The sequence below is a fragment of the Cheilinus undulatus genome, linkage group 17, assembly GCF_018320785.1.
Source record: "Cheilinus undulatus linkage group 17, ASM1832078v1, whole genome shotgun sequence".
NCBI classification, from domain to species: Eukaryota; Metazoa; Chordata; class Actinopteri; order Labriformes; family Labridae; genus Cheilinus; species Cheilinus undulatus.
The window spans coordinates 353053-380540 of record NC_054881.1 but is presented as its reverse complement, the minus strand read 5'-3'; the positions used below and the strand labels follow the sequence as shown (position 1 = coordinate 380540).

At 40.1% G+C, this 27488-nt stretch overlaps 1 protein-coding gene across 1 annotated transcript; it reads right to left on the bottom strand.

The window, feature by feature from the left end:
- Nucleotides 1-1935: 1935 nt before the first annotated feature.
- On the bottom strand, nucleotides 1936-27060 carry wu:fi75a02 (nascent polypeptide-associated complex subunit alpha, muscle-specific form). The gene is made up of 11 exons (XM_041811254.1): nucleotides 26923-27060; nucleotides 14041-14172; nucleotides 8885-10174; nucleotides 7468-7888; nucleotides 7006-7323; nucleotides 6850-6873; nucleotides 6353-6530; nucleotides 4632-4720; nucleotides 4472-4543; nucleotides 3050-3189; nucleotides 1936-2697 (listed from the first exon to the last, which is right to left on the bottom strand). Exons 2-11 carry the CDS (start codon nucleotides 14162-14164, stop codon nucleotides 2540-2542), a joined length of 2814 nt encoding a protein of 937 aa, XP_041667188.1. The 5' UTR covers nucleotides 14165-14172; nucleotides 26923-27060; the 3' UTR covers nucleotides 1936-2539.
- Between the last annotated feature and the right edge of the window lie 428 nt (nucleotides 27061-27488).

Below are 27488 nucleotides of genomic sequence, written 5' to 3'. Positions count from 1 at the left end.
ATTATGGTACTGTATGATAACTACCATAGAACTGTGTGAGTACTACCATGGTACTGTGTGAGTACTACCACGGAACTATGTGTGTACCACCACGGTACTGTATGAGTACTACCACAGAACTATGTGAGTACTACCACGGTGGTGTGTGAGTACTACCACATTGCTGTATGAGTACTACCACAGTACTGTGTGAGTACTACCACAGTACTGTATGAGTACTACCACATTGCTGTATGAGTACTACCACAGTACTGTGTGAGTACTACCACAGTACTGTGTGAGTACTACCACGGTACTGTGTGAGTACTACCACGGTACTGTGTGAGTATTACTATGGTACTGTATGAGTACTACCACAGTACTGTGTGAGTACTACCACAGTACTGTGTGAGTACTACCACAGTACTGTGTGAGTACTTCCACGGAACTATGTGAGTAATACCACAGTACTGTACGAGTACTACCACAGTACTATGTGAGTACTACCACGGTACTGTGTGAGTACTACCACGGTACTGTGTGAGTATTACTATGGTACTGTATGAGTACTACCACAGTACTGTATGAGTACTACCACAGTACTGTGTGAGTACTACAATGGAACTGTATGAGTACTACCACAGTACTGTGTGAGTACTACCACGGTACTTTATGAGTACTACCATGGTACTGTATGCGTACTACCACAGTACTGTGTGAGTACTACCATGGTACTGTATGAGTACTACCATGGTGCTTTATAAGTTTTACCAGTACTATGTGAATACTACCACGGTACTGTATGAGTACTGGGTGAGTACTACCATGGTACTGTTTGAATACTACCACAGTACTGTGTGAGTACAACCATGGTACTGTGTGTGTACTACCATGTCACTGTATGAGTACTACTATGGTACTGTATGAGTACTACTACAGTACTGTATGAGTACTACCATGGTACTGTATGAGTACTACCATGGTGCTGTATAAGTTCTACCCAGTATTATGTGAATACTATCACGGTACTGTATGAGAACTGTGTGAGTACTACTATGGTACTGTTTGAATACTACTATGGTACTGTATGAGTACTACTATGGTACTGTATGAGTTCTACCACAGTACTGTGTGAGTACTACCATGGTACTGAGTACTACCACGGTACTGTATGAGAACTGTGTGAGTATTACCATGGTACTGTGTAAGTACTGGCATAGAACTGTGTTAGTACTACCAATGTACTGTTTGAGTACTACCATTGAACTGTATGATAACTACCATAGAACTGTGTGAGTACAACCATGGTACTGTTTGAGTACTACCATGGTACTGTTTGAGTACTATTATGGTACTGTGTGAGTGCTACCATGGTACTGTTTGAGTACTATTATGGTACTGTATGATAACTACCATAGAACTGTGTGAGTACTACCATGGTACTGTTTGAGTACTATTATGGTACTGTATGATAACTACCATAGAACTGTGTGAGTACTACCATGGTACTGTGTGAGTACTACCATAGAACTGTGTGAGTACTACCATGGTACTGTATGATAACTACCATAGAACTGTGTGAGTACTACCATGGTACTGTTTGAGTACTATTATGGTACTGTATGATAACTACCATAGAACTGTGTGAGTACTACCATGGTACTGTGTGAGTACTACCATAGAACTGTGTGAGTACTACCATGGTACTGTTTGAGTACTATTATGGTACTGTATGATAACTACCATAGAACTGTGTGAGTACTACCATGGTACTGTTTGAGTACTATTATGGTACTGTATGATAACTACCATAGAACTGTGTGAGTACTACCATAGAACTGTGTGAGTACTTCAGTAAAGCATTTATTTATTTAAACCGACATAAAGCCACCCGTACCTGTGGTGGGCGTGGCCTCCTTAACATGGTCATTACACTGAAAAAAATAAAAATCAAAGTGAAGAATGAGTCTTTAATTTACATTGTTACCAGCCTACACTGTAAAAAATCATAATTAAAGCAATGAATGAGTCTTTAATTCACATTTTAACCGGCCTACACTGTAAAAAATAAAAATTAAAGTAATGAATGAGTCTTTAATTTTCATTGTAACCAGCCTACACTGTAAAAAATAAAAAATAAAGTAATGAATGAGTCTTAAATGTTCATTGTAACCAGCCTACACTGTAAAAAATACAAAGTAATGAATGAGTCTATAATTTACATTGTAACCAGCCTACACTGTAAAAAATAAAAATTAAAGTATTAAATGAGTCTTTAATTCACATTGTAACCGGCCTACACTGTAAAAATCCACATTGGGTTCACAGCAGAAATCAACCAATCAAACACATTAAAATGGAAAAGCCCGCTACGGCGCTGCTGGGGGTGTGGTCATGGTGACATCATGTGCTGAGGGGTTGCCTTGGAGACGTCATGTGCTGGGGGTGTTGCAGTGGTGACATCACAAGCTAGGGGCGTTACCATGGAGACTGCGGTAGCAGGCATGGTAGCAGCCCTGTTTTTGGCCATAAGTCAGGTTATAGGAAGTGACATCACAAATCACACTTCCAGGCCTTGACGTGTCAGGAAGTCCTCGAGCGCGCTCAGTCGCTCCACCAGCATCACGTCAAGGTCTGACTCATCATCAGCAGAACCATGGCAATGCCGCCGAGCTGCTGCCCGTTTCCTGGGCACCGTGGTAACAGGAAATCCCGCCCCTTAAACAGAGGGTTAAAGCCAGGTCAGAGAGATCTGATTGGTCAGTTTCACCTATAATTTATACTTTCTGACCTATTGTCAGCAGTGTTTTCTATGTTATTTCAGCTTTCAGCAGTTTTTCATGCCTCTATTGATAGAGGAGGACACAGGAACCAGGTTCATTTTATTATTATCAAAAATAATTATCATTATTTTTATAATTATTATTGTAGCTGTGTTGTTGTCAGCTCCTCTGAGTGTTTTTGGTGGAACTGATGACTGTACAAACACCACATGAAAAACGCTGAAATCCCTGATGGCCTAAAATGTTGTGATTATTTATATTATATGGAAAACCTGCCCCCTCCTTACCCAGCATCCCTTGTGGTTTCTTTCTCTTCCTGGGCTGAGTGAAGTCAGGAAAGAGGAGGAGCCTGCGTCTCTTTTGCTGACCAATCACAAACGGAGCTCCGTCCCTGTCCCGTGGCTCCTCAAAAATTGTCTCCAGACTCCTGCAGGACCACGGATTTATCAATATTCACATTTACAGATGTATTCTCTTCAGTTCTCACGTGTTATTGGGGGGGTCGTAGTTCTTACGTGTTATTGGGGGGGGATTTGTAATTCTTACGTGTTATTGGGGGGGATTTGTAATTCTTACGTGTTTATGGGGGGGATTTGTAGTTCCTATTTGTTAATGGGGGGATTTGTAGTTTTTACGTGTTATTGGGGGGATTTGTAGTTTTTACGTGTTATTGGGGGGATTTGTAGTCCTAACGTGTTATTGGGGGGGGTTTGTAGTTCTTATGTGTTTATGGGGGGATTTGTAGTTCCTATGTATTATTGGGGGGATCTGTAGTTCTTACATGTTATTGGGGGGATTTGTAGTTTATACGTGTTATTGGGGGGATTTGTAGTTCTTACATGTTATTGGGGGGATTTGTAGTTTTTACGTGTTATTGGGGGGATTTGTAGTTCTTACGTGTTAATGAGGGAATTGTAGTTCTAACGTGTTAATGGGGGGATTTGTAGTTCTAACGTGTTATTGGGGGGATTTGTAGTTCGTACGTGTTACTGGGGGGGGTTTGTAGTTCTTATGTGTTTATGGGGGGATTTGTAGTTCCTATGTATTATTGGGGGGATCTGTAGTTCTAACGTGTTATTGGGGGGATTTGTAGTTCTTATGTGTTATTGGGGAAATTGTTGTTCTTACATGTTTATGGGGGGGATTTGTAGTTCCTATTTGTTAATGGGGGGATCTGTAGTTCTAACGTGTTATTGGGGGGATTTGTAGTCCTAACGTGTTATTGGGGGGGGTTTGTAGTTCTTATGTGTTTATGGGGGGATTTGTAGTTCCTATGTATTATTGGGGGGATCTGTAGTTCTTACATGTTATTGGGGGGATTTGTAGTTTTTACGTGTTAATGAGGGAATTGTAGTTCTAACGTGTTAATGGGGGGAGTTGTAGTTCTAACGTGTTATTGGGGGGATTTGTAGTTCTTACGTGTTAATGAGGGAATTGTAGTTCTAACGTGTTAATGGGGGGAGTTGTAGTTCTAACGTGTTATTGGGGGGATTTGTAGTTCGTACGTGTTACTGGGGGATTTGTAGTTCTTATGTGTTATTGGGGAAATTGTTGTTCTTACGTGTTATTGGGGGGATTTGTAGTTCTTAGGTGTTATTGGGGGGGATTTGTCATTCTTACATGTTATTGGGGGGATCTGTAGTTCTTATGTGTTAATGGGGGGGGCTGTAGTTCTAATGTGTTATTGGGGAGAGGGTTGTAGTTCTTACCTGTTGTTGGAAGGAGATTTGTAGTTCTTGTTAGTATAAATTTCCTCCAGACTGAACTCTTTCTTTTTTACCCTGAGAACAACAACAAAAAAAGAAACACATTTTAACATGTAAAAAAAATCTAAACTGATGTTTTCCACTTTTTATTCCCTGTCCTGACCTTTTCATTTTTGGCAGTCCCATCGGTGTGAGTGGCGTCTCCCTTGGTGACGCACGGCGGATCCTGATCTGAGACACACGTTTCCCACGCTGAAGTGACATGGAGAAAAACAAATTAAGCATTCAGTCAAATTACTAATGACTAACAACAGGATTAATCTGACAGAAAAATTAAATTATTAACCGAGGATGTATTTTTTAGAAATCAGCAGAATTTCAAAGTAAATGCCTTTTAAACTAGGGCTGCAAGCAGCTCTGAAGGGCCCTCACACCTTCGGGCACGTGGGTCCAAGAGGCATTTTTGTGTGTCCTGACATGACACATCTGCCCATAAATGTTTGAAATCCTATGTTAAACCTGCTGGGGGGCTGATTTTTGAAAAGTTGTAGGGGGTGCCATGGAACCAATAGGCCACACCCACCTACAAAAGGGAAATAGATCAACTCTGCTCTCAACATAGAATTTTTGTGGTTAAGTTTCATTGCTCTACTTTTACCATAAGCCCCTGAAAATGTCTCCTTCTTGTTGCATGGTGAACAAAAAACTGGCATGGCCACACCTTTTGACCTAGATGTTTGACCATCAAGTATGTGTAAGGTCAACTCCTTGGCTACAGCCTGAGCAAATTTCAGCATGTTTTGACCAACAATGTAGGTATCGCAATTTAAAATTCAGGAGAAGTGACTTTCTGTTGCCAGAGGTTGGCGCTGCACAATTTTTCAAAATTTCAATTATGGATGTGTTCTGGCCTGGACTGTCATCCAGCACATGAAATTTGATGAAGATACGTCAATGTATACCAGGGTTATGACCGTTCAAAAATTTAGGCCGAGACTCTTTTGTTTGCCGCCCCCCAGACGCCATGCCCTCTGGCAAAAAGTCACAGATTCTTGCACAGACAGAAATCCACTTCTTTAGGACTTCCTGGCACAAATTTAAAGTTGATATCTTCAAAGGACTTGTAACAGCAGCTTCTGCTATCAGCCTTGATACGCCCTGTCACCACTAGGAGGCACTATGATATATAGAAAATATGACCATATGAACATGTGCAGGCATGGACCTTCCATAAACACAGGAAGTTTGAGTCAGATTGGACAATACACAGCTGAATTATACACAATCTCCTGTTTGTCAAAAAAAATATGCAAATTTGAGGGCTCACCACGGCTACACCTTTCGACTAATGAGAAAGTCTCTAGTAACTTTTCGTCAGCTATGTCTCATCTAGCTGTATGCCGAAGCACAAGTCGATCGGATGAAATTCCTAGGAGGAGTTTATCCAGATATGACCCCTGGAACAGAGCAAAAACAGCTCATTTTGGGTTAATTTATACAAAATGGTGGATTTCCTGTTGGAGATAGAGATTTGCTCCAAGAGACTTTTTTGTAAAGCTCCCTGCGCCGAATCAACACACCAAATTTCATGACTCTAGGTCAAAGTCCGTTGTGGGACTGTTCCATAGAAGCACAAAAAGTGGGGCAAATAGGGCAATTCCTGAGGGTCATCTGTGAAACCTATATCAACCTCGCATTTTGCACACTCTTCATATGTGTGCTGAATGTCTTCGGTTTTTGAGGATGCTAAGGGGCACAAAAAGGCCCAAAACGCCTAGAAAAAAAAAAATAATAATGACAAACCTGACCAATTTCAACAGGGTCCTTGCACTCTCAGTGCTCGGGCCCTAATTAAACATTTCAATGAACTCAAAGATGCTGCACCTCTCTATTTGAACTGAGAAACTCGCAGGTTGCTGCTGATTGGCCAACAGGGAGAGAAGCAGACAGGCCATTGGCTGAACACGGGGGGAGAGGCAGGGCCCGTCGCCGAGGCAGGATAATGCTACGGGAGCTGTGATTGGCTCGCTGCTTCTTCAGTCGTCGGGTGGGAAAAACAGGGCTGGGCACAAAAAATTTTCATCAAAATCATAACAATTCAATTCAATTCAATTAATTCCAATAATACAGAATTTCAATTACATTAAAAAATAAAAGTGATATTGAAAATAAAAATAAATAAAATATGAAATTAAAAAGTCACATTAATAATTAACAATAAAGAATAAACTAACATAATCCCTAGGACTAAAGAGATATTCAGTTAAAAATAAAATAAGCATTGAATTAATTACAATAACAATAATACAATAGTTTTAACTTGAAGGGCTATTGGAACAGTAACAACTTATCATGTTGTAATCCTTATTTATCGTAGTCACCTTGGGGTCGGAGTGCGAACGTAACTGTGAAGAAGGAAATCAAAGGGTTAATGAGACGGTATTCAAACAGAAATAGCTTTAAAATCACATGATAAACATCCTTTAAGAATTTTAATGATTATTTTAAAGGTGTAATATTAATATATGATATTAAACCAGTGGTCGATGCCCAGGCTCGGCGGGGCAGTCCAGTCTTTCAGGGGCCTCAGGGGCCCAATACTCGTTTCGGCCCTCACTGACTCCGTCATTGTCTCCACGGCAACAGCGGACAGACGCAGTATTGGAGCGAGGCTAAAGGCAGAGGAGGAGGAGCTTAGCCACAGGTGTAAGGAACTGGGATTGGAGGACTGGGAGATAGGTGGGCTGAAGTCCGAGAAACGCCATTGGCCTGATGACACGCAGAGCGCTTGTGATTGGCTGATTGGTCCACGCTGGGCTGACTGAAGGAGGTGCAAGGCATGTTGGGACGAAGAGCTGGAGGAGAAGAGGAGGAAAGTTAGAGGTGTTTGTTTCTAAACATGGCTGATGATTAGCTCTATAAATGTCTGTTGGACAGTTAGTGTTGTCCGTGTAAACCCTCTATACAGAGCCGTGCCGTGAAAACACCTTGTTTCTCACCTGTGCAGCTCTCTGTAACCATTCTGCCTGACCACACTGACGCCCTTCTCTGATTGGCCGACCCTGCCCTCTCTTCGTCTGTGTTTCCTGTGGTTGAGGTTATGCAGAGTGAGCCGTTGCTCCCTTTCTCCACCTCCTCCAACAGAGACAGCCATCTGCCCCACAAATCTCCCAGAATCCTCCTCTTCTTCTTCTTTGATTTCAGTTAAAGAGCACCCTTCTCTGTCTCTGTGGCTCCTCCTCCTCCTCTTAACACTCGTCTCCTCCTCTTCTGCTGTGCTCTTCCCCCTCTGCTTTGATTGGCTCAAACTTGTGAATAGAGGAGGGGTGGGCAGGTCCTCGCTGTCTGAAGATGATGAGGATGATGAAGGTGTGCTAACATGTTGGGGGCAGGTGGAGTTCAAAGGGAAAGCACCCAGTCCTGTAAAAGAACAAAAACAAAAGCAGAACCGGGATCATACGTTATTTTATTAAATGAGTGTGAATGCAGAGTCAGCATTCACACTACTGTTGTTGAGCTATCAGTGATAATGTCGAGTCAGCATTCACACTATTGTTGTCAAGCTATTTATCAGTGAGAATGCTGAGTACGCATTCACATTATTGTTATCATGCTCTTTATCAGTGAGAATGCAGAGTCCAGCTTTCACATTATTGTTATTGGGCTCTTTATCAGTGAGAATGCCGAGTCAGCTTTCACATTATTGAATTTGAGCTCTTCATCAGTTAGAATGCGGAGTCAGCATTCACACTATTGTTGTCAAGCTATCAGTGAGAATGCCGAGTCAGCTTTCACATTATCATCAAGCTCTTTATCAGTGAGAATGCCGAGTCCACATTCACATTATCCTTATCCAGCTATTTCTCAGTGAGAATGCAGAGTCAGCATTCACATTATTATCGAGCTCTTTATCAGTGAGAATGCTGAGACAGCATTCACATTATTGATAAAGACAGCATTCACATTATTGATGTCTTTATCAGTGAGAATGCTGAGTCGGCTTTCACATTATTGATGTCTTTATCAGTGAGAATGCTGAGTCAGCATTCACATTATTGAGTTTTTTATTGATGAGGATGCTGAGTTAGCATTCTCATGATTGAGTTTGTTGTTATTGAGAATGCTGACTCAGCATTCACATTATTTAGTTTTTTATTGATGAGGATGCTGAGTTAGCATTCATATTATTGAGTTCGTTATTACTGAGAATGCTGACTCAGCATTCACATTATTTAGTTTTTTATTGATGAGGATGCTGAGTCAGCATTCACATTATTGAGTTTGTTATTAGTGAGAATGCTGACTCGGCATTTACATTATTGAGTTTTTTAGTAATGATGATGCTGACTCAGCATTCAGATTATTGAGTTTTTTATCAGTGAGGATGCTTAGTCAGCATGAACAGTATGAACTCACCAGGAGGATGCACTGTTTCTGTTGCCCCTCCTCTGCTCCTCTTCTTTCTCGTCGTGCTTCTGCTCCTCCTCTCTAGAGAGTCCAGACGACGACCAAGGGAAGCCAACGCTCCTCGCAGGAGGCGCCGCACCTCCAACCGATGAGCTGAGAGGAGGCGAGGGAGGATAGAGGAGCAGGAGCAGCAGGGAGGAGGAGCAACAACAGAGGGCTGGCTCTGATACAGAGAAGGAGAAGGAGCAGAGAAGACCAGGGGAGGAGCTATGGCAGGAGAAGATGAGGGAGGAGGTGAAGGATGGGGAGAGGAAGCCACAGGAGAAAGAGGAGAGACACTGGAAGGAGGTGAAGAGGGAGCCGAATGAAGAGAAGGAATGATGGAGACAGAAGGAGTTGGAGGGAGATGAGGAGCTAATGGAGGAGCAACTAAAGGGGTAGGAGCTAAAGGAGGAGCAGCTAAAGGAGGAGCAGCTAAAGGAGGAGGAGCTAAAGGAGGAGGAGCTAAAGGAGGAGGAGCTAAAGGAGGAGGAGCTAAAGGAGGAGGAGCTAAAGGAGGAGCAGGTAAAGTAGGAGCAGGCTGAGACGTTAAAGAATTAAAGGAGACAGGAGGACGAGAACAGGAGGATGTCGGAGGAACGATAGAAGGACTTCGAAAGACACGAGGAGGGGGACGAGGAGCAGAGGAGGAGAACAGAGTGCAGAGAGGAGGAGCAGAGAAGAAAGACTGACGAGGAGAGGAGCTGAAAGGAGGATGGGACAGGAAGGAGCAGGGAGTAGAAGAAACACTGGTAGGAGGACTGAGGGAAGGAAACGGAGCAGAGGAGGAGCCAGGAGGAGCAGAAACACTGGGAGGAGGACGGACAGAAGGAAAAGAAGCAGAGGAGGAGCCAGGAGGAGCAGAAACACCGGGAGGAGGACGAACAGAAGGAAAAGGAGCAGAGGAGGAGCCAGGAGGAGCAGAAACAGAGGGAGGACGGAGAGAAGGAGGAAAGGAGAGGAAGGAAGGAAAAGGGGCCAGAGAGGGAGCTGGGGAGGTGGAGCATGGAGGACAAGGACTTAAGAAAGGAGAGGAGAAAACACGAGGAAGAGGAGGAGGAGGAGTGAAAGGAGCTTGAGCAGTGGGGGAGTAAAGAGGAGGAGGAGGGGGAGAAACTAGAAAAGGTGAAGAAGAAAGAGAGGAGGTGAAGGGATGAAAAGAAGGAGTGGAGGAGGAGGTGTAACATGGAGGAGGAGAGCGGGATGAAGAGGGAAGTGAGGAGGAGGAAGTCCAAGGAGGTCCGGGAGGAGAAAAAACTCCTGGAGGGGTAGAAAAAGGAGTCAGTACTCGCTCTCTCTCTCTGTATCAACAGCAGCTTGATCGCTCACAAATTTACACTAGACATTCACTTAAAAATAATTCAATAACAATAATAACAATGATATATAACATTGACAATATAAAAATATATATTAACAACAATAATCATAAAATTAATAAGAACAACATTTACAATGTTTAAACAATAATAACTAAAGCTGCAAGCAGCGATAACGGGCCCTCGCATCCCGCTGCACGTCGGGATGTGTAACAACCGTTGGGTGCCAGCAACACGGTGCGCTGTACCCATGGGGTATGTTAGCATTGCAACACTAACACTTGCACAGAAATGGAGGGGGATCCCCTAATTAATGTCCAGAGCTTGCCGATATTTTGGCAGTAAAACAAATGGGCAGGAGGCATGAGCCCTGACAAATGTGAATGCAGCTCCAAAATATCAACAAATCACTGGATTGTCATCTTCACAGCTCCTCTTTCTGCTCTGTTTGGCTCAGCTGCTCTTTCTTTCTCTCTCTTGCGTGCTTGCAGCCTCACTCCCTCTCCCTCGTGTGCGCGCTCACTCCTCAGGAGAAAAATGACGGTGTGGCTTAAAGCATTATGATTGTCTTCTGAATGTTACAGTCAGTGATGAAGATAGAGCAGAGGAGTAAATACAGAGATATATTTGTGTACAAGTTTGTTTCATTATTTTCTTCAATGCTTTGATACCTCCTCTCAGTTTGTCATTTTCTCCTACTTTCATGGATAAATAGACAGATTCAAACTTTGTAATGTGTTGTTTGCTGTTTGGACCCTGTCCATAATATTGTTGCAGTATTTTGTAACATCACAAGACAGCAACATAGCCTTCATTTTGGTTCCATTAAGAGAAAAGGGACTTTAGAGCTTTCAACACGCAAAATGAAAAAAATAGACTTCCTGTTTTTTACAATATAGATCCAGGAAGCTTAATTGTAAGTCCTGAGATGACACACATGCTCAAGCATTTTCAAATGTCTAGGTAATATGTACTCCAGGGGCTGATTTTCTGAAATATTGTAGGGGGCGCCACGGAGCCAATAAGCAAAGCCCACCCAAAACACCAAGGGCAGTCATCTCAGATTCTCACTGTGAATTTTTCAAGGTTTCAAGACTCCACAAATTTTCTAAGCCAAGGATAATTCTACTTCTTGTTCATGGCGAAGAAAAATTCACCATGGCCACGGCCCTATGAGTAATGAAAAAGTTCCAATGAAATGTTCAACTTTGACATGTCTTCTTAAATATACCTAACATGGAGGTGTTTGGATGAATTTCCCAAGAGAAATTTCAAAAATTGTGATGTCTGCAATATGCTGCTTTTTGACCTCAAAAATCAAAATGGCGGACCTTCTGTTTGTTTTACAGCATGGGTCCAAGAGGCTTTTTTGTAGATCTTGATATGATGTATAAGCTCAATAATGTTCAAAATCCTAGGTTAAACCTGCCGCAGGGGCTGAATTTCTGAAATATTGTAGGGGGCACCACTGAGCCAAAAAGCCACGCCCACCCACAACATCGATATCAATCGTCTCGGTTTTCCAACAAGCATATTTGTGCCAAGTTTCAGGGCTCTACAAGAAGTTTAAGCTCTTCAATTATGTACTTCCTGTTTCACGGCGAAGGATCCTTCATTGTGGCAACAAAGTTACAAGCAGACGTGGGACCTTTACAAATCTGATTACCCACATGAAAGGTCATAAATTTAATAAAAGTTAATTGCAATATCTCCAATTTTGGAGAAGTTAGAGCCAATTATATGAAAACAGTACTTCATGATGCCAGCTGGAGGCGCTGTGATTTAGAGAAAAATGTTGTGTACGAAACTTGTTCAGGCATGCAATTCCAATAAGCACACAAAATCTAGTTAAGATATGATGATGTACATCTGAGATATAACGGATTGTGTTTGTATGGCGAGACCTCATCGTCAAAATCGAAATTTGCCAGAATGCCACGCCCCCGCCCTTTGATAAAAATCCGCAGATCTTTAGTACTGGCATGCTGACATGATAAGATGCGGAAAACAGTAATGTTTGACAAAATGTGGTGTGTTTTGGCCCTGCATGTTTCCATGACAGCAAAATCAGATTTATTGGCAAAATAGCTAACTTTGAGGGGCCGCCTTTCGACTAATGAGAAATACCCGAATAACTTTTGACCTAAGACCTCTTTTTATGCTCTACACCAAAGATGAAGTAGTTGGATGAACGCCCTAGGACGAGTTTGTTCAAATATGACCCCTAAAATATGCCTCATTTTACCAAAGAATTCAGAATGGCCAACTTCCTGTTTGACTTACGATATGGGTCCAAGAAGCTTTTTTGTGCGTCCTGACATGACACATCTGCCCACACACATTCGAAATCCTAGGTTAAACCTGCTGGGGGGGCTGAATTTTTGAAATGTTGCAGGGGGCGCCATTGAGCAAATAGGCCACTCCTACAAAAAGAATATCAATTATCTCAGAATGCCAATGAGGTTTTTTTTGTCAAGTTTCATTGCTCTACAGGTCTTATAACCATTTGAAAAATCTACTTCCTGTTGCATGGCGAACAAAAAATTGCCATGGCCACTCCTTTAGACGTAGATCTTTGACCTTCAAACGTCTAAGATGAACTCCTTGGGAACTGCCTGAGCAAATTTCAGCATGATTTGTCCATCTGAAGAGGTATCATGACGCAAAGATCTAAGAGAAGTAACTTTCTGTTGCCAGAGGGTGGCGCTGTGCAATTTTTCAAAATTTCAAATATGAATGTGTTCTAGGTGTGACTGTTATCAAGCACATGAAATTTGTCTCAGATACAAGAATGTATGCCAGAGTGATGGCTGTTTAAAAATTGGTGGTGAGACAAAAAAGCTACTTTTTTGTATATCGCCCCGTAGAGGCCACGCCCTCTGACAAAAAGTCACAGATTTTTGTACAGACATAAATCCACTTCTCTAGGCTGTCCTGACACAAATTTCATGTAAATATCTTTAAAGGACTTTAAACAGCAGTTTCTGCTATCAGCCTTGATACTCCCTGTCAGCACTGGGTGGCGCTATGACAGAAAAAAATAACCATATGAATGTGTGCAGACATGGACCGTCCATATATCCAGGAAGTTTGAGTTGGACGGAAAATGCATGGCTGAGTTATTAACAACTTCCTGTTTTTCAAAAAAATATGCAAATTTGAGGGCTCGCCACGGCCACGCCTTTCGACTAATGAGAAGTCCTGAATAACTTTTCATCATCCATGTCTCATCTACCTCTGTGCCCAAGTACAAGTCTATCGGATCAAATCCCTCAGAGATGTTCATCCAGATATGATCCCTGGAACAGGGCAAAAATACCCCAATTTTCACTAATTTATTCAAAATGGTGGATTTCCTGTTGGAGATAGAAGAATGGTCCCACTGGGCTTTTTAGATCTGCCCAAGACGCATCTGTCCACAAAATTTCATTAATTTACAACAAAGTCAAAGGAGGATGGCTTAACTTTTAAAACTTTTAGGGGGCGCTATTGAGGCAATTCTGAATTGGCATGTTGCAAACCAGGAAAATATCAAATTTTTCACAAGACTGGATGCACCTGCAAAGTTTCATAACTTTCTGAATAAGTTAAGGGCCTCAAAAGTCCATGTAAACGTTCCGTTTTTAGCAAAAACAATTAGGTCCTCGCACCCTCAGTGCTCAGGCCCTAAAAATATTAACAATTACAATCATATAAAAAATAGGAATGATAATAGAATAATAATAATCATAATAATGATAAGAAGAAGAACATTCACAATCATTTAAAAATAATACTATAAAAATGATAATAATAATTAACCCACACCTGTTTGGGACCTGATGATGTCACCACCATCGCCAACCAATGGAAGCACAGGAGGGGGAGTAACATCTAGGTGGCCCCGCCCCTTGTCATCGCTTGTAGTCAGTGTCAGAGGTGGAGTCAGCATGGTAAAGACTGGAGAGAGAGAGAGAGAGAACGTGATTGGCTGATGAAATGGAGCTCTCCATCAGATGTTCAGTAAACAGATACAGTGTCCAAAAATGGCAGCAGACATAATCAACAATTAAATTATATACGTTCAGGTTTTTACTCTTTGTTTGCACTAAAACTGTGATAAAGATCAGAGCTGATCAATAACAGATATAGATTCATACTATGATAAAGATCAGAGCTGATCAATAACAGATATAGATTCATACTATGATAAAGATCAGAGCTGATCAATAACAGATATAGATTCATACTATGATAAAGATCAGAGCTGATCAATAACAGATATAGATTCATACTATGATAAAGATCAGAGCTGATCAATAACAGATATAGATTCATACTATGATAAAGATCAGAGCTGATCAATAACATCAGATATAGATTCATACTATGATAAAGATCAGAGCTGATCAATAACAGATATAGATTCATACTATGATAAAGATCAGAGCTGATCAATAACAGATATAGATTCATACTATGATAAAGATCAGAGCTGATCAATAACAGATATAGATTCATACTATGATAAAGATCAGAGCTGATCAATAACAGATATAGATTCATACTATGATAAAGATCAGAGCTGATCAATAACATCAGATATAGATTCATACAGTGATGAAGATCAGAGCTGATCAATAACAGATATAGATTCATACTATGATAAAGATCAGAGCTGATCAATAACAGATATAGATTCATACTATGATAAAGATCAGAGCTGATCAATAACAGATATAGATTCATACTATGATAAAGATCAGAGCTGATCAATAACAGATATAGATTCATACTATGATAAAGATCAGAGCTGATCAATAACAGATATAGATTCATACAGTGATGAAGATCAGAGCTGATCAATAACAGATATAGATTCACACAGTGATGAAGATCAGAGCTGATCAATAACAGATATAGATTCATACTATGATAAAGATCAGAACTGATCAATAACAGATATAGATTCATACTATGATAAAGATCAGAGCTGATCAATAACAGATATAGATTCATACAGTGATGAAGATCAGAGCTGATCAATAACAGATATAGATTCATACTATGATAAAGATCAGAGCTGATCAATAACAGATATAGATTCACACAGTGATGAAGATCAGAGCTGATCAATAACAGATATAGATTCATACTATGATAAAGATCAGAGCTGATCAATAACAGATATAGATTCACACTATGATAAAGATCAGAGCTGATCAATAACAGATATAGATTCATACTATGATAAAGATCAGAGCTGATCAATAACAGATATAGATTCATACTATGATAAAGATCAGAGCTGATCAATAACAGATATAGATTCATACTATGATAAAGATCAGAGCTGATCAATAACAGATATAGATTCATACTATGATAAAGATCAGAGCTGATCAATAACAGATATAGATTCATACTATGATAAAGATCAGAGCTGATCAATAACAGATATAGATTCATACAGTGATAAAGATCAGAGCTGATCAATAACAGATATAGATTCATACAGTGATGAAGATCAGAGCTGATCAATAACAGATATAGATTCATACTATGATAAAGATCAGAGCTGATCAATAACAGATATAGATTCATACTATGATAAAGATCAGAGCTGATCAATAACATCAGATATAGATTCATACAGTGATAAAGATCAGAGCTGATCAATAACATCAGATATAGATTCATACTATGATAAAGATCAGAGCTGATCAATAACAGATATAGATTCATACTATGATAAAGATCAGAGCTGATCAATAACAGATATAGATTCATACTATGATAAAGATCAGAGCTGATCAATAACAGATATAGATTCATACTATGATAAAGATCAGAGCTGATCAATAACATCAGATATAGATTCATACAGTGATAAAGATCAGAGCTGATCAATAACATCAGATATAGATTCATACTATGATAAAGATCAGAGCTGATCAATAACAGATATAGATTCATACTATGATAAAGATCAGAGCTGATCAATAACAGATATAGATTCATACAGTGATAAAGATCAGAGCTGATCAATAACATCAGATATAGATTCATACTATGATAAAGATCAGAGCTGATCAATAACATCAGATATAGATTCATACAGTGATAAAGATCAGAGCTGATCAATAACAGATAGAGATTCATACTATGATAAAGATCAGAGCTGATCAATAACAGATATAGATTCATACTATGATAAAGATCAGAGCTGATCAATAACAGATATAGATTCATACTATGATAAAGATCAGAGCTGATCAATAACAGATATAGATTCATACTATGATAAAGATCAGAGCTGATCAATAACATCAGATATAGATTCATACAGTGATAAAGATCAGAGCTGATCAATAACATCAGATATAGATTCATACTATGATAAAGATCAGAGCTGATCAATAACAGATATAGATTCATACTATGATAAAGATCAGAGCTGATCAATAACAGATATAGATTCATACAGTGATAAAGATCAGAGCTGATCAATAACATCAGATATAGATTCATACTATGATAAAGATCAGAGCTGATCAATAACAGATATAGATTCATACTATGATAAAGATCAGAGCTGATCAATAACAGATATAGATTCATACTATGATAAAGATCAGAGCTGATCAATAACAGATATAGATTCATACTATGATAAAGATCAGAGCTGATCAATAACAGATATAGATTCATACTATGATAAAGATCAGAACTGATCAATAACAGATATAGATTCATACAGTGATGAAGATCAGAGCTGATCAATAACAGATATAGATTCACACAGTGATGAAGATCAGAGCTGATCAATAACAGATATAGATTCATACAGTGATGAAGATCAGAGCTGATCAATAACAGATATAGATTCATACTATGATAAAGATCAGAGCTGATCAATAACAGATATAGATTCACACAGTGATGAAGATCAGAGCTGATCAATAACAGATATAGATTCACACAGTGATGAAGATCAGAGCTGATCAATAACAGATATAGATTCATACTATGATAAAGATCAGAGCTGATCAATAACAGATATAGATTCATACTATGATAAAGATCAGAGCTGATCAATAACAGATATAGATTCACACAGTGATGAAGATCAGAGCTGATCAATAACAGATATAGATTCACACAGTGATGAAGATCAGAGCTGATCAATAACAGATATAGATTCATACTATGATAAAGATCAGAACTGATCAATAACAGATATAGATTCATACAGTGATGAAGATCAGAGCTGATCAATAACAGATATAGATTCACACAGTGATGAAGATCAGAGCTGATCAATAACAGATATAGATTCATACAGTGATGAAGATCAGAGCTGATCAATAACAGATATAGATTCATACTATGATAAAGATCAGAGCTGATCAATAACAGATATAGATTCACACAGTGATGAAGATCAGAGCTGATCAATAACAGATATAGATTCATACAGTGATGAAGATCAGAGCTGATCAATAACAGATATAGATTCATACTATGATAAAGATCAGAGCTGATCAATAACAGATATAGATTCACACAGTGATGAAGATCAGAGCTGATCAATAACAGATATAGATTCACACAGTGATGAAGATCAGAGCTGATCAATAACAGATATAGATTCACACAGTGATGAAGATCAGAGCTGATCAATAACAGATATAGATTCACACAGTGATGAAGATCAGAGCTGATCAATAACAGATATAGATTCATACTATGATAAAGATCAGAGCTGATCAATAACAGATATAGATTCATACTATGATAAAGATCAGAGCTGATCAATAACAGATATAGATTCACACAGTGATGAAGATCAGAGCTGATCAATAACAGATATAGATTCACACAGTGATGAAGATCAGAGCTGATCAATAACAGATATAGATTCACACAGTGATGAAGATCAGAGCTGATCAATAACAGATATAGATTCATACTATGATAAAGATCAGAGCTGATCAATAACAGATATAGATTCATACTATGATAAAGATCAGAGCTGATCAATAACAGATATAGATTCACACAGTGATGAAGATCAGAGCTGATCAATAACAGATATAGATTCACACAGTGATGAAGATCAGAGCTGATCAATAACAGATATAGATTCACACAGTGATGAAGATCAGAGCTGATCAATAACAGATATAGATTCATACTATGATAAAGATCAGAGCTGATCAATAACAGATATAGATTCATACTATGATAAAGATCAGAGCTGATCAATAACAGATATAGATTCACACAGTGATGAAGATCAGAGCTGATCAATAACAGATATAGATTCACACAGTGATGAAGATCAGAGCTGATCAATAACAGATATAGATTCACACAGTGATGAAGATCAGAGCTGATCAATAACATCAGTGTGTGTGTGTGTGTGTGTGTGTACTCATGTTGGGGGTGTAAACCTTGAGCAGCAGGGTCACTAAAGGGTTCAAAGCGTCGTCTCTACACATCGTCTAAACGCTGCCGTGTCATTTTTAGACACAAACTCCTTCTTTCCTCATTTCTGTTTATTTCTGATTAGAAAACAGACTCATGACATCCAGAGCAGCTGAGAGTGATGTCGCCGTAGACGCCAAAGGGCCAATAACGCTACAGCAGCGGTGGATCATGGGAGCCTGGGTGGTTCCAAACAATGCGACCGTGTCAGTAGGATTCCTATGGCGAAGGCGTGTTTCTCACATTTAAGGAAGGTGAATTTACGGGTAGGAAGCTACAGGTGACGTTTTAATGATGGCCGTTTGACAAACACATTTGAATCAAGTTAACGATGTAATTTAAAGCTGATAGCTCCTCAATTTCAAACTAAATATTAGTTTTAATGTTACGTTAGCAAAGACTCGTGGCTAAGGCCGACAGCTAACTAGCTTACCCTAGCTATCCTGAACTACGATTGAAATTACCCTCCATAACTTAGCTAGAAGAATACTGCAGGACTGTTGTAGCCCACCAACAGTCTCGTTGAATTAAGGATAGCAGCTAACGTTATTCTAACAATGGGTGCTAATATGCTAATACTAACGTTAGCGTTTGTTCTGTCTGAAGCGAAGTGTTAGCTTCTTAGTTTGGTGTGCGTTCGTGGTTATTCAGCATTTTAGCCACCAAGTATGAACCCCACTACCTCAGAGGAGGTAAATGGCTGATAATAACTGCCTTTGAGCTTTGTTTTGGCTGGACCTCCACATTTATGTAAGCTATCCATTTTGATAAGAACAGTCATGGTTTGTGGCAGTTCAACTTTATTTAAATGTCGAAGGGTAAGATGGCGTGATTCTTGCTTAGCTGTTATTTGGCATTAGATGCAGTAGCAGTCTAACGTTAGCTTAAACGTGTTCATCTAGAGGCTTCAGCCGGCACACAGGAGATATTACCCTGGAGGACCTACACAGTATTCTGAATACGGCTTTTGCCAGTCACTGTTAAGCTGCCAAAGCTTGATTTCTGTTGATATTTTACTGACTAGACTTCTGACCTTCTGAGATCCAGTCAGCCAGCCTTTCCTTCTCTCCTGCTCTTGAAGACTGGAAGCATCAAGAGGCTCCGCAGCGGCTGTGAGGACAGTACAGAGCGATAACTTCGTCTTTATCAGTCTCCCAACATGTAAACGCAGTGCAACGCTTTGTTACTGACTACACAGGTTTTAAACTCTGGTCTGGTTCTTGTTACGTCTCCTCTGTGATGAATACTCCTGTGAGGTTAATCTGGAACAACAGGACTGAATAAAATGTTTCTAAGGAATCATGTAAGCCATTGTTTTATTGCTTAATTTCTGTTTGTTAGAAAGTTTGGATAAGTAGTCAGCGAGTATAAAATAACACGCCATCGTGGGTCGGTTTCCCTCCCGTCCTCCCAGTCACCGGCTGTCCCTTTCATATTTTTATGTACAGTAGATGGATACCGTCCTGACTTTCCCCTCTTCCACAGCATATTGCAGCTGGAGTATCTTTCAGCTGATGTGTATGGACTACAGACTGGTCACTGAGATATTTTACATGCTCTAAGCTAATGAAGCTGAGTTCCAGCACAGACACTGTCCTGGAAACATCTGAACATGTTTTCCTACTCAGCAGTATCACACAGGCTTCTGCTTTCTTCGCCTGAAATGTTCAAACAAAACAAGTCAGTCATTTTCAGAACCACCAACGTTGATGTTAGAAACAAGGAAAACTGTGCCAGTGTTTGCTAGTCAAGAATATCAGTAAAGCCAGCTAGTTTACGGTCCACATTCGTCCTTTTCAGAGGAAATTTCAGCGATTTTAGAAGCATTAACGCAATAATAATGTCCCTACACATACGCACAGAATATGTGTCTATAATAATCTATATCTATATAAGAATGTAAAAACAGAAAATATTGGTAAGTAGCTACCAGAAGCAGCTCCTTTCAACGGCCCACCAAGCTTTGGTTGGAACTACTGGGCTGCTACATGACCCCGTGACCTTCTAGCTTCCTGACCCCCAATGACGCAACTCTCCCTCTCAATGGCTCTGATGACATCATCGGTCCCTCCAAAATAAGAGTTCATACCAAATTCCCAGTGATTAAAAAAAAACGCATGTAGATTTTTCTAAACACTTTCCTTAATCTACCAAAGATTTAGTTAAAATATCCAGTGAGTGTTTGGAGAAATGCAGAACTGGTATTAAACCTCAACCCTGTGTTTTTATTTCCTACAGGCTCAGTAGAGATGGCCCAAGGATTTCAGCTCCAGGTTCAGGATCAGACACAGCTGTGGCTTCTACGCACTCATTATTTCATTAGGCCAACAGGAAACCAACACCAAGCATGTCTCTTCCTCTCTGACCAAATAAGGTCAAATGTCTGACAAACAGGAAGCAGACTCCAGAATAAAAGCCTGCGATCATTAACACACCTGTTCTACTGGGATGGCTTTAATGGGTTTAATGGGACATTACTGGTCTGAGTGGGTCCTAAAAGACTTCAGAGATTATTATTGAGCCCTTAAAGATTCTGATAGTCAAATCTAAAAATTCTTTTGAAATAAAAGTGTGTGGTCCTCCAACGTGTGTGGTTAGCATTAAAACAGTCACAATAATAAAAATAAGGCAAAAAGATAAAATGGCCTCAACGCCCTTTAAAAAAACTAAAACTAAATCTGAAAATAAAAAAGTAAAATTAGCCTGATCAATAACTTCATCAATGCTCAATCAGGAGATAAATCCTCATTTAAATATTCTAGAAACTTCAGGATTTATCCTTCTCCTAACCCCACCGTCTAATTCTGAGTTTGATCTTCATTCAAATATTCTAGAAACTCACCTTTCACATTTCCTTGACTTCACCATGAACCAACCTAGAGCTGTGCTGCAGAGGGGAGGGGTGATCAAATTTTGCAGTTGGAATTGTAAAGGCCTTAACCAACCAATCAAGCGAAGTCAAATACTTGGGTATCTTCAGCATTTAGGGGTTCACATTGCTTTCCTCCAAGAAAGCCATCTTAGACCAGCTGATCATGTTAGGCTGTGGAAGAGATGAGTTGGACAAGTGTACCACTCTTCATTTCAGAATAAATCTAGAGGAGTAGCAATACTTATTCACAAGTCTATTCATTGTATTTCCTCTGAAATCTCCTCTGATCCAAATGGCAGATTTATACAAGTGACAGGGAAACTCTGTGGCTCTCAGCTAACTCTGCTTAACATTTATGGTCCTAACTGGGACTATGCACATGTTCTCAGAACTGTGTTTTCCTCCATACCTGACCTGTCCACAAATCACCTTATCCTAGGGGGGGACTTTAACTGCTGGCTTAACCCCAAATTAGACCACTCCTCAGTTAAAAATATTCCCCTTTCAAGTTCAGCAAAGCCCACTCAGTCCTTTATGACAGAGTATTCACTCTCAGACCCTCGGCGCTTCCATAACCCCACTAGTAAAACGTTCTCCTTTTTCTCTCAGGTTCACCATACCTACACCAGAACAGATTATTTTCTGATTGACAATCAGCTAGTCTTGTTCCTACGATGCCATTGTCATATCGGATCATGCTCCAGTTCTGATGGAACTACAGTTTCAAAGATGTGACTTGACCCGACCACCTCGGCGCCTAAATACTTGTCTACTATCCAGTGAAGATTTTGTAGATTTTATCTCTCAGCAAATTGATTTCTTTTTGGAAGTTAATAAGACTCCTGGTATTTCTGCCTCATTGTTATGGGAGACATTAAAAGCATATTTACGTGAATCAAAAGCTAAAAGGGGAGACAGGCAGACATATTGAAAAGGACTGCACAGGTTGATGAGATCTATTCTACTGCTCCAACACCAGATCTATATAAAGAGAGACTTTAACTTCAGACAGAGTTTGATGTTGTCTCTACCACTCGTACAGAGGAGCTGTCATTTAAGTTCAGATGTACATACTATGAACAAGGGGATAAAATAGGTAAGCTGTTAGCCCATCAGTTAAGACAGGAGTCAGCTTCACACCAAACAGCACAAATTCAAACACCAACAGGAGGTGACTACAGATCCCAAAGAAATCAGCCAACAGTTTGAACTATTTCATTCCTCTCTTTACACTAGTGAACAGTCTGACGATCTCACAGCTTTTGACAGATTCTTTACCCCACTTGACATCCCTGGGATCGGACCTGATCTAGCCACAAAACTGGATGAGCCCATTACACTAGAAGAACCTGAGAAAGCTGCTCATGCCGTGCAGTCCAGGCCCAGACGGCTACCCCGTTGAGTTTTATAGGAAATGTTTTAACACATCTGCACCAATTCTCATCGACATGTTTAATGAATCCTTCCATTCCCTAAAACTTCCCAATACACTCACTCAAGCCACAATTTCCTAAATTCTAAAAAAGAATACGGATCCTCTGTTATGTGGAAGCTGTCGTCCAGTAAGCTTATTAAGGTTGATGTGAAACTCCTTTCTAAATTGTTAGCTTTGTGTTTAGAAACTGCTCTTCCCTTAATAGTTTCCCCTGATCAGACTGGCTTTATTCAAAATAGGCACGCCTTTTCCAATATTAGGCGTCTCCTCAGTGTCATGTATAATCCTTCAACTTCTTCAGTATCAGAAGCCATGATTTCACTAGACGCCGAGAAGGCTTTCGACTGAGTAGAGTGGGGTTATCTTTTTCACACCTTGGAGAAGTTTGGATTTGGCAAAAACTTTATCAGATGGGTAAGACTCCTCTGTTCATCCCCTACAGCTTCAGTCAGAACAAATTACAGCTACTCCAAATACTTTTCTCTTTCCCGCTCTTCTCGTCAAGGCTGTAATTTGAGTCCGTTGCTATTTGCAATAGCAATGGAACCACTGGCCATTCCCCTTGTGTCTGGTATCTATGGATTGGGTGTGGAGCAAAAGACTTCTCTTTATGTAGATGACCTGCTTTTGTATGTATCCAATCTCTCTGTTTCTGTCCCAGCAGCCCTGGAAACTTTTGAATCATTCAGTAAAATATCAGGATATAAACTTAATCTGGAAAAAAGTGTACTGTCCCTTTAAACACAGAAGCTCGTACATTTCCTTTACATACTTTGCCTTTTAAAATTTCTCTGCTTGGCTTCACATATCTTAGAATCCATTTCACAGATAAGTTTGAGGATCTTTATAAACTAAATGTTTTGCCTTTACTGAATAAACTGCATCTAGACTTTGAAAGGTGGTCACTTCTACCTCTATCCCTATCTGCACCAATAAATTCTGTTAAAATGAACGTACTTCCCAAATTTTCATACCTGTTCCAATGTCTTCCTGTCTTTTTAACGCATTCATTCTTTTGTAAAACTGATAGCATTGTGTCAGAATTCATTTGGATCGGGAAAGTTCCCAAACTCGGCAAAACCTTACTACAAAGACCAAAATCCTCTGGAGGCCTGGTGCTACCAAATTTTAGATTCTATTATTGGGCAGCCAGTTTTAGAGTGCTACAACACTGGGTCCCATTGAATAACCTCCCTTCGCCCCCAGCTTGGCTAATTTTGGAAGATTCTTCCTCCAGCCCGGCTTCTCTATCAGCTCTTGCACACGCCCCGTTAAACTTCCCCCGTCCCCCTATTCTAATAACATCATTGTCAAAACAACAATCAGAATTTGGAACCAGTTTAGACGTCAGTTCGGCCTACAGTCCTTGTCTTTATTAGCTCCAACTGCTGATGATCCAGTGTTTCCCCCCTCTTTGTTGGATAAAGGTTTCCTCTTCTGGTCCTCTTTGGGTATCAAGTCATTTAGAGACTTGTATATAGGGAATGCATTAGCATCATTTGAGCAACTGTCTAGGAAATATGGACTTGCAAACTCACACTTTTTTAGATACTTGCAGGCACGTAGTTCTTCATAACAGAAATCCCATTTTTCCCAGTCTGCCTGATTCCACTCCCACTGACACAATATTAAGACCTGCACCTAGTGCAGAAGGTACTATCTCTGTTTTCTATGGTCTCATCTTCTCACTGCGGCCCTCAGCTTTACTAAATGCTATGAGAGCATGGGAGGAAGACCTTGGTGAAGTAATTACTGATGACCAATGGGAGATGATCTTACGTTGAGTTCATTCCTCCTCAATATGCTCTAAGCATGGCCTGATCCAGCGTAAAGTTTTACATCGCACGCACCTTTCCAAAGTTACATTGGCTAAGATTTATGGAAATTATGATCCCACCTGTGACAGGTGCCGGGCTCCAGCAACGTATATTCACATGTTGTGGTCCTGCTCTGCCTTACAAAAATTTTGGTCGGAAATCTTTCATACAATTTCTAACAGTATAGACGTCCGAGTCAGACCTACTGCTATAACAGCCTGCTACGGGGTTCCAACCTTTGACCTACAGTTACCTAAACACAAAGCGGGTCTGGGGGCATTTGTTACTCTTCTGGCCAGGCGCCGAATTTTGTTACACTGGAGATCACCTACTCCTCCCTCTCACTGCACATGGCCCAAAGATGTTCTGCACTTCATTACGTTGGAAAACATTCGATGTGTCACAAAAGGGTCGACCAAAACATTTCAGAAAACATGGAGCACTCTCTTCAACGATGTTAAAAGACTGCACCCTGCTGTTAACACGCAGACATATCACTGATTCTCTTGGATAGGATGTAACTGTGGTGATAACCAATATTCCTATTTAACACTTTATTTGCTCATCATGACTTACCTCAGAATGTGTGTATATCTAAGTTTCTACACTCTCATAAACATCGCTGTATATTTCCTGAGATTGACCTGCTGGCCTTGTTCTGAGTTTTGATGTCCTCTGTTCTATGTTCTTGCTGTTGTCCTGGTTTTTTTTCAATTAGCAGTGCATTCATATTGCTGCTAAACACCTTGCATTTCTGTGTATGGTATAAAATCAATAAACAACACTGAGGAAAAAATATACTAGAAACTTCAGGATTTAGCCTCTACCCAACCCCACCGTCTAATTCATGGTTTAACCTTCGTGTAAATATTCTAGAAACTTCAGGATTTAGCCTCTACCCAACCCCACCGTCTAATTCATGGTTTAACCTTCGTGTAAATATTCTAGAAACTTCAGGATTTAGCCTCTACCCAACCCCACCGTCTAATTCATGGTTTAACCTTCGTGTAAATATTCTAGAAACTTCAGGATTTAGCCTCTACCCAACCCCACCGTCTAATTCATGGTTTAACCTTCGTTTAAATATTCTAGAAACTTCAGGATTTAGCCTCTACCCAACCCCACCGTCTAATTCATGGTTTAACCTTCATTTAAATATTCTAGAAACTTCAGGATTTAGCCTCTACCCAACCCCACCGTCTAATTCATGGTTTAACCTTCGTGTAAATATTCTAGAAACTTCAGGATTTAGCCTCTACCCAACCCCACCGTCTAATTCATGGTTTAACCTTCGTTTAAATATTCTAGAAACTTCAGGATTTAGCCTCTACCCAACCCCACCGTCTAATTCATGGTTTAACCTTCATTTAAATATTCTAGAAACTTCAGGATTTAGCCTCTACCCAACCCCACCGTCTAATTCATGGTTTAACCTTCGTTTAAATATTCTAGAAACTTCAGGATTTAGCCTCTACCCAACCCCACCGTCTAATTCATGGTTTAACCTTCATTTAAATATTCTAGAAACTTCAGGATTTAGCCTCTACCCAACCCCACCGTCTAATTCATGGTTTAACCTTCGTGTAAATATTCTAGAAACTTCAGGATTTAGCCTCTACCCAACCCCACCGTCTAACTCATGGTTCTTTAAACGTTTTTATTTTATGTGTCAGACTCTATTTTCTATAAAAACATCAGAAAAACGTCTTCATTTAAACACTTCCGCAGCTTTCATCAACATCAGCTCAATAATGTTGGGATACTCTCGCTTTATCTCGCGAGATTTCCGCGTCCCTATGGTTAAATCCCACAAATATTCCTGAAATCTGAATTTATTTCAGTCAGCTGATTAACGGATTATTCTCACGGTTGTGTGACGTCATAGTTGGCCATGGTGTGACGTGGGAATAAGGGAAGCTTGGGAAGGTCGTGGATTGATCCGGTTTTAAAGGGAAAAGAACGGGATTTAGGAAAATAAAGGGAGAGTGACCGAGCTAGCAGAGGCTAGCTGCCGTTAGCATGTGAGTGAATCTGTTAACCCGGGACAAAGCGGGACATTAACGGGACATTAACGGGACATTCAACGGTTCATTTACCTTCTCAGGCCCCAACGGTCCGAAACTCTCCGTTAAATCCTGTGTTGTCCCATTTTTAGATGAAAAATACCAAATCAGAGCCGAGAGGAGCCTGAAACACGGAGCAGACCGGCGACAAGCTAACAACAACAACAGGGAACTTCCGGCGGAACCTTTCACAATAAGAGCTCCGGTGAAAGCTGGTGGTCAGAAATACAAAAGCCCTACAAAACAAAAGCTTAAAGTCCGACGGAGGTGGCTTTTCAAAGTAAAAGCACAGAAACTAATTCAACGAAAACTGGCAAGACAGAAAAGACAGTCATGAGAAAAAAATCATCCAAATAATATAAATCTATAGTACATCAATTCGATTTAAATGATATTAAATATGAAATACACCTGCCCAGTGCCCACATCCCTGCCTGTTTTATACTGTGATCATGTTTAGTCAGCATCGTTAACATCTGACAACCACACTAGAAATAATATCAAGAACGTGGACATCTGGAAATCTGATGCTTTTATACCTTTAAGCGTACATGGCCATGAAGCTGATTATATAAAGGTGTGTGTGTGTGTGTGTGTGT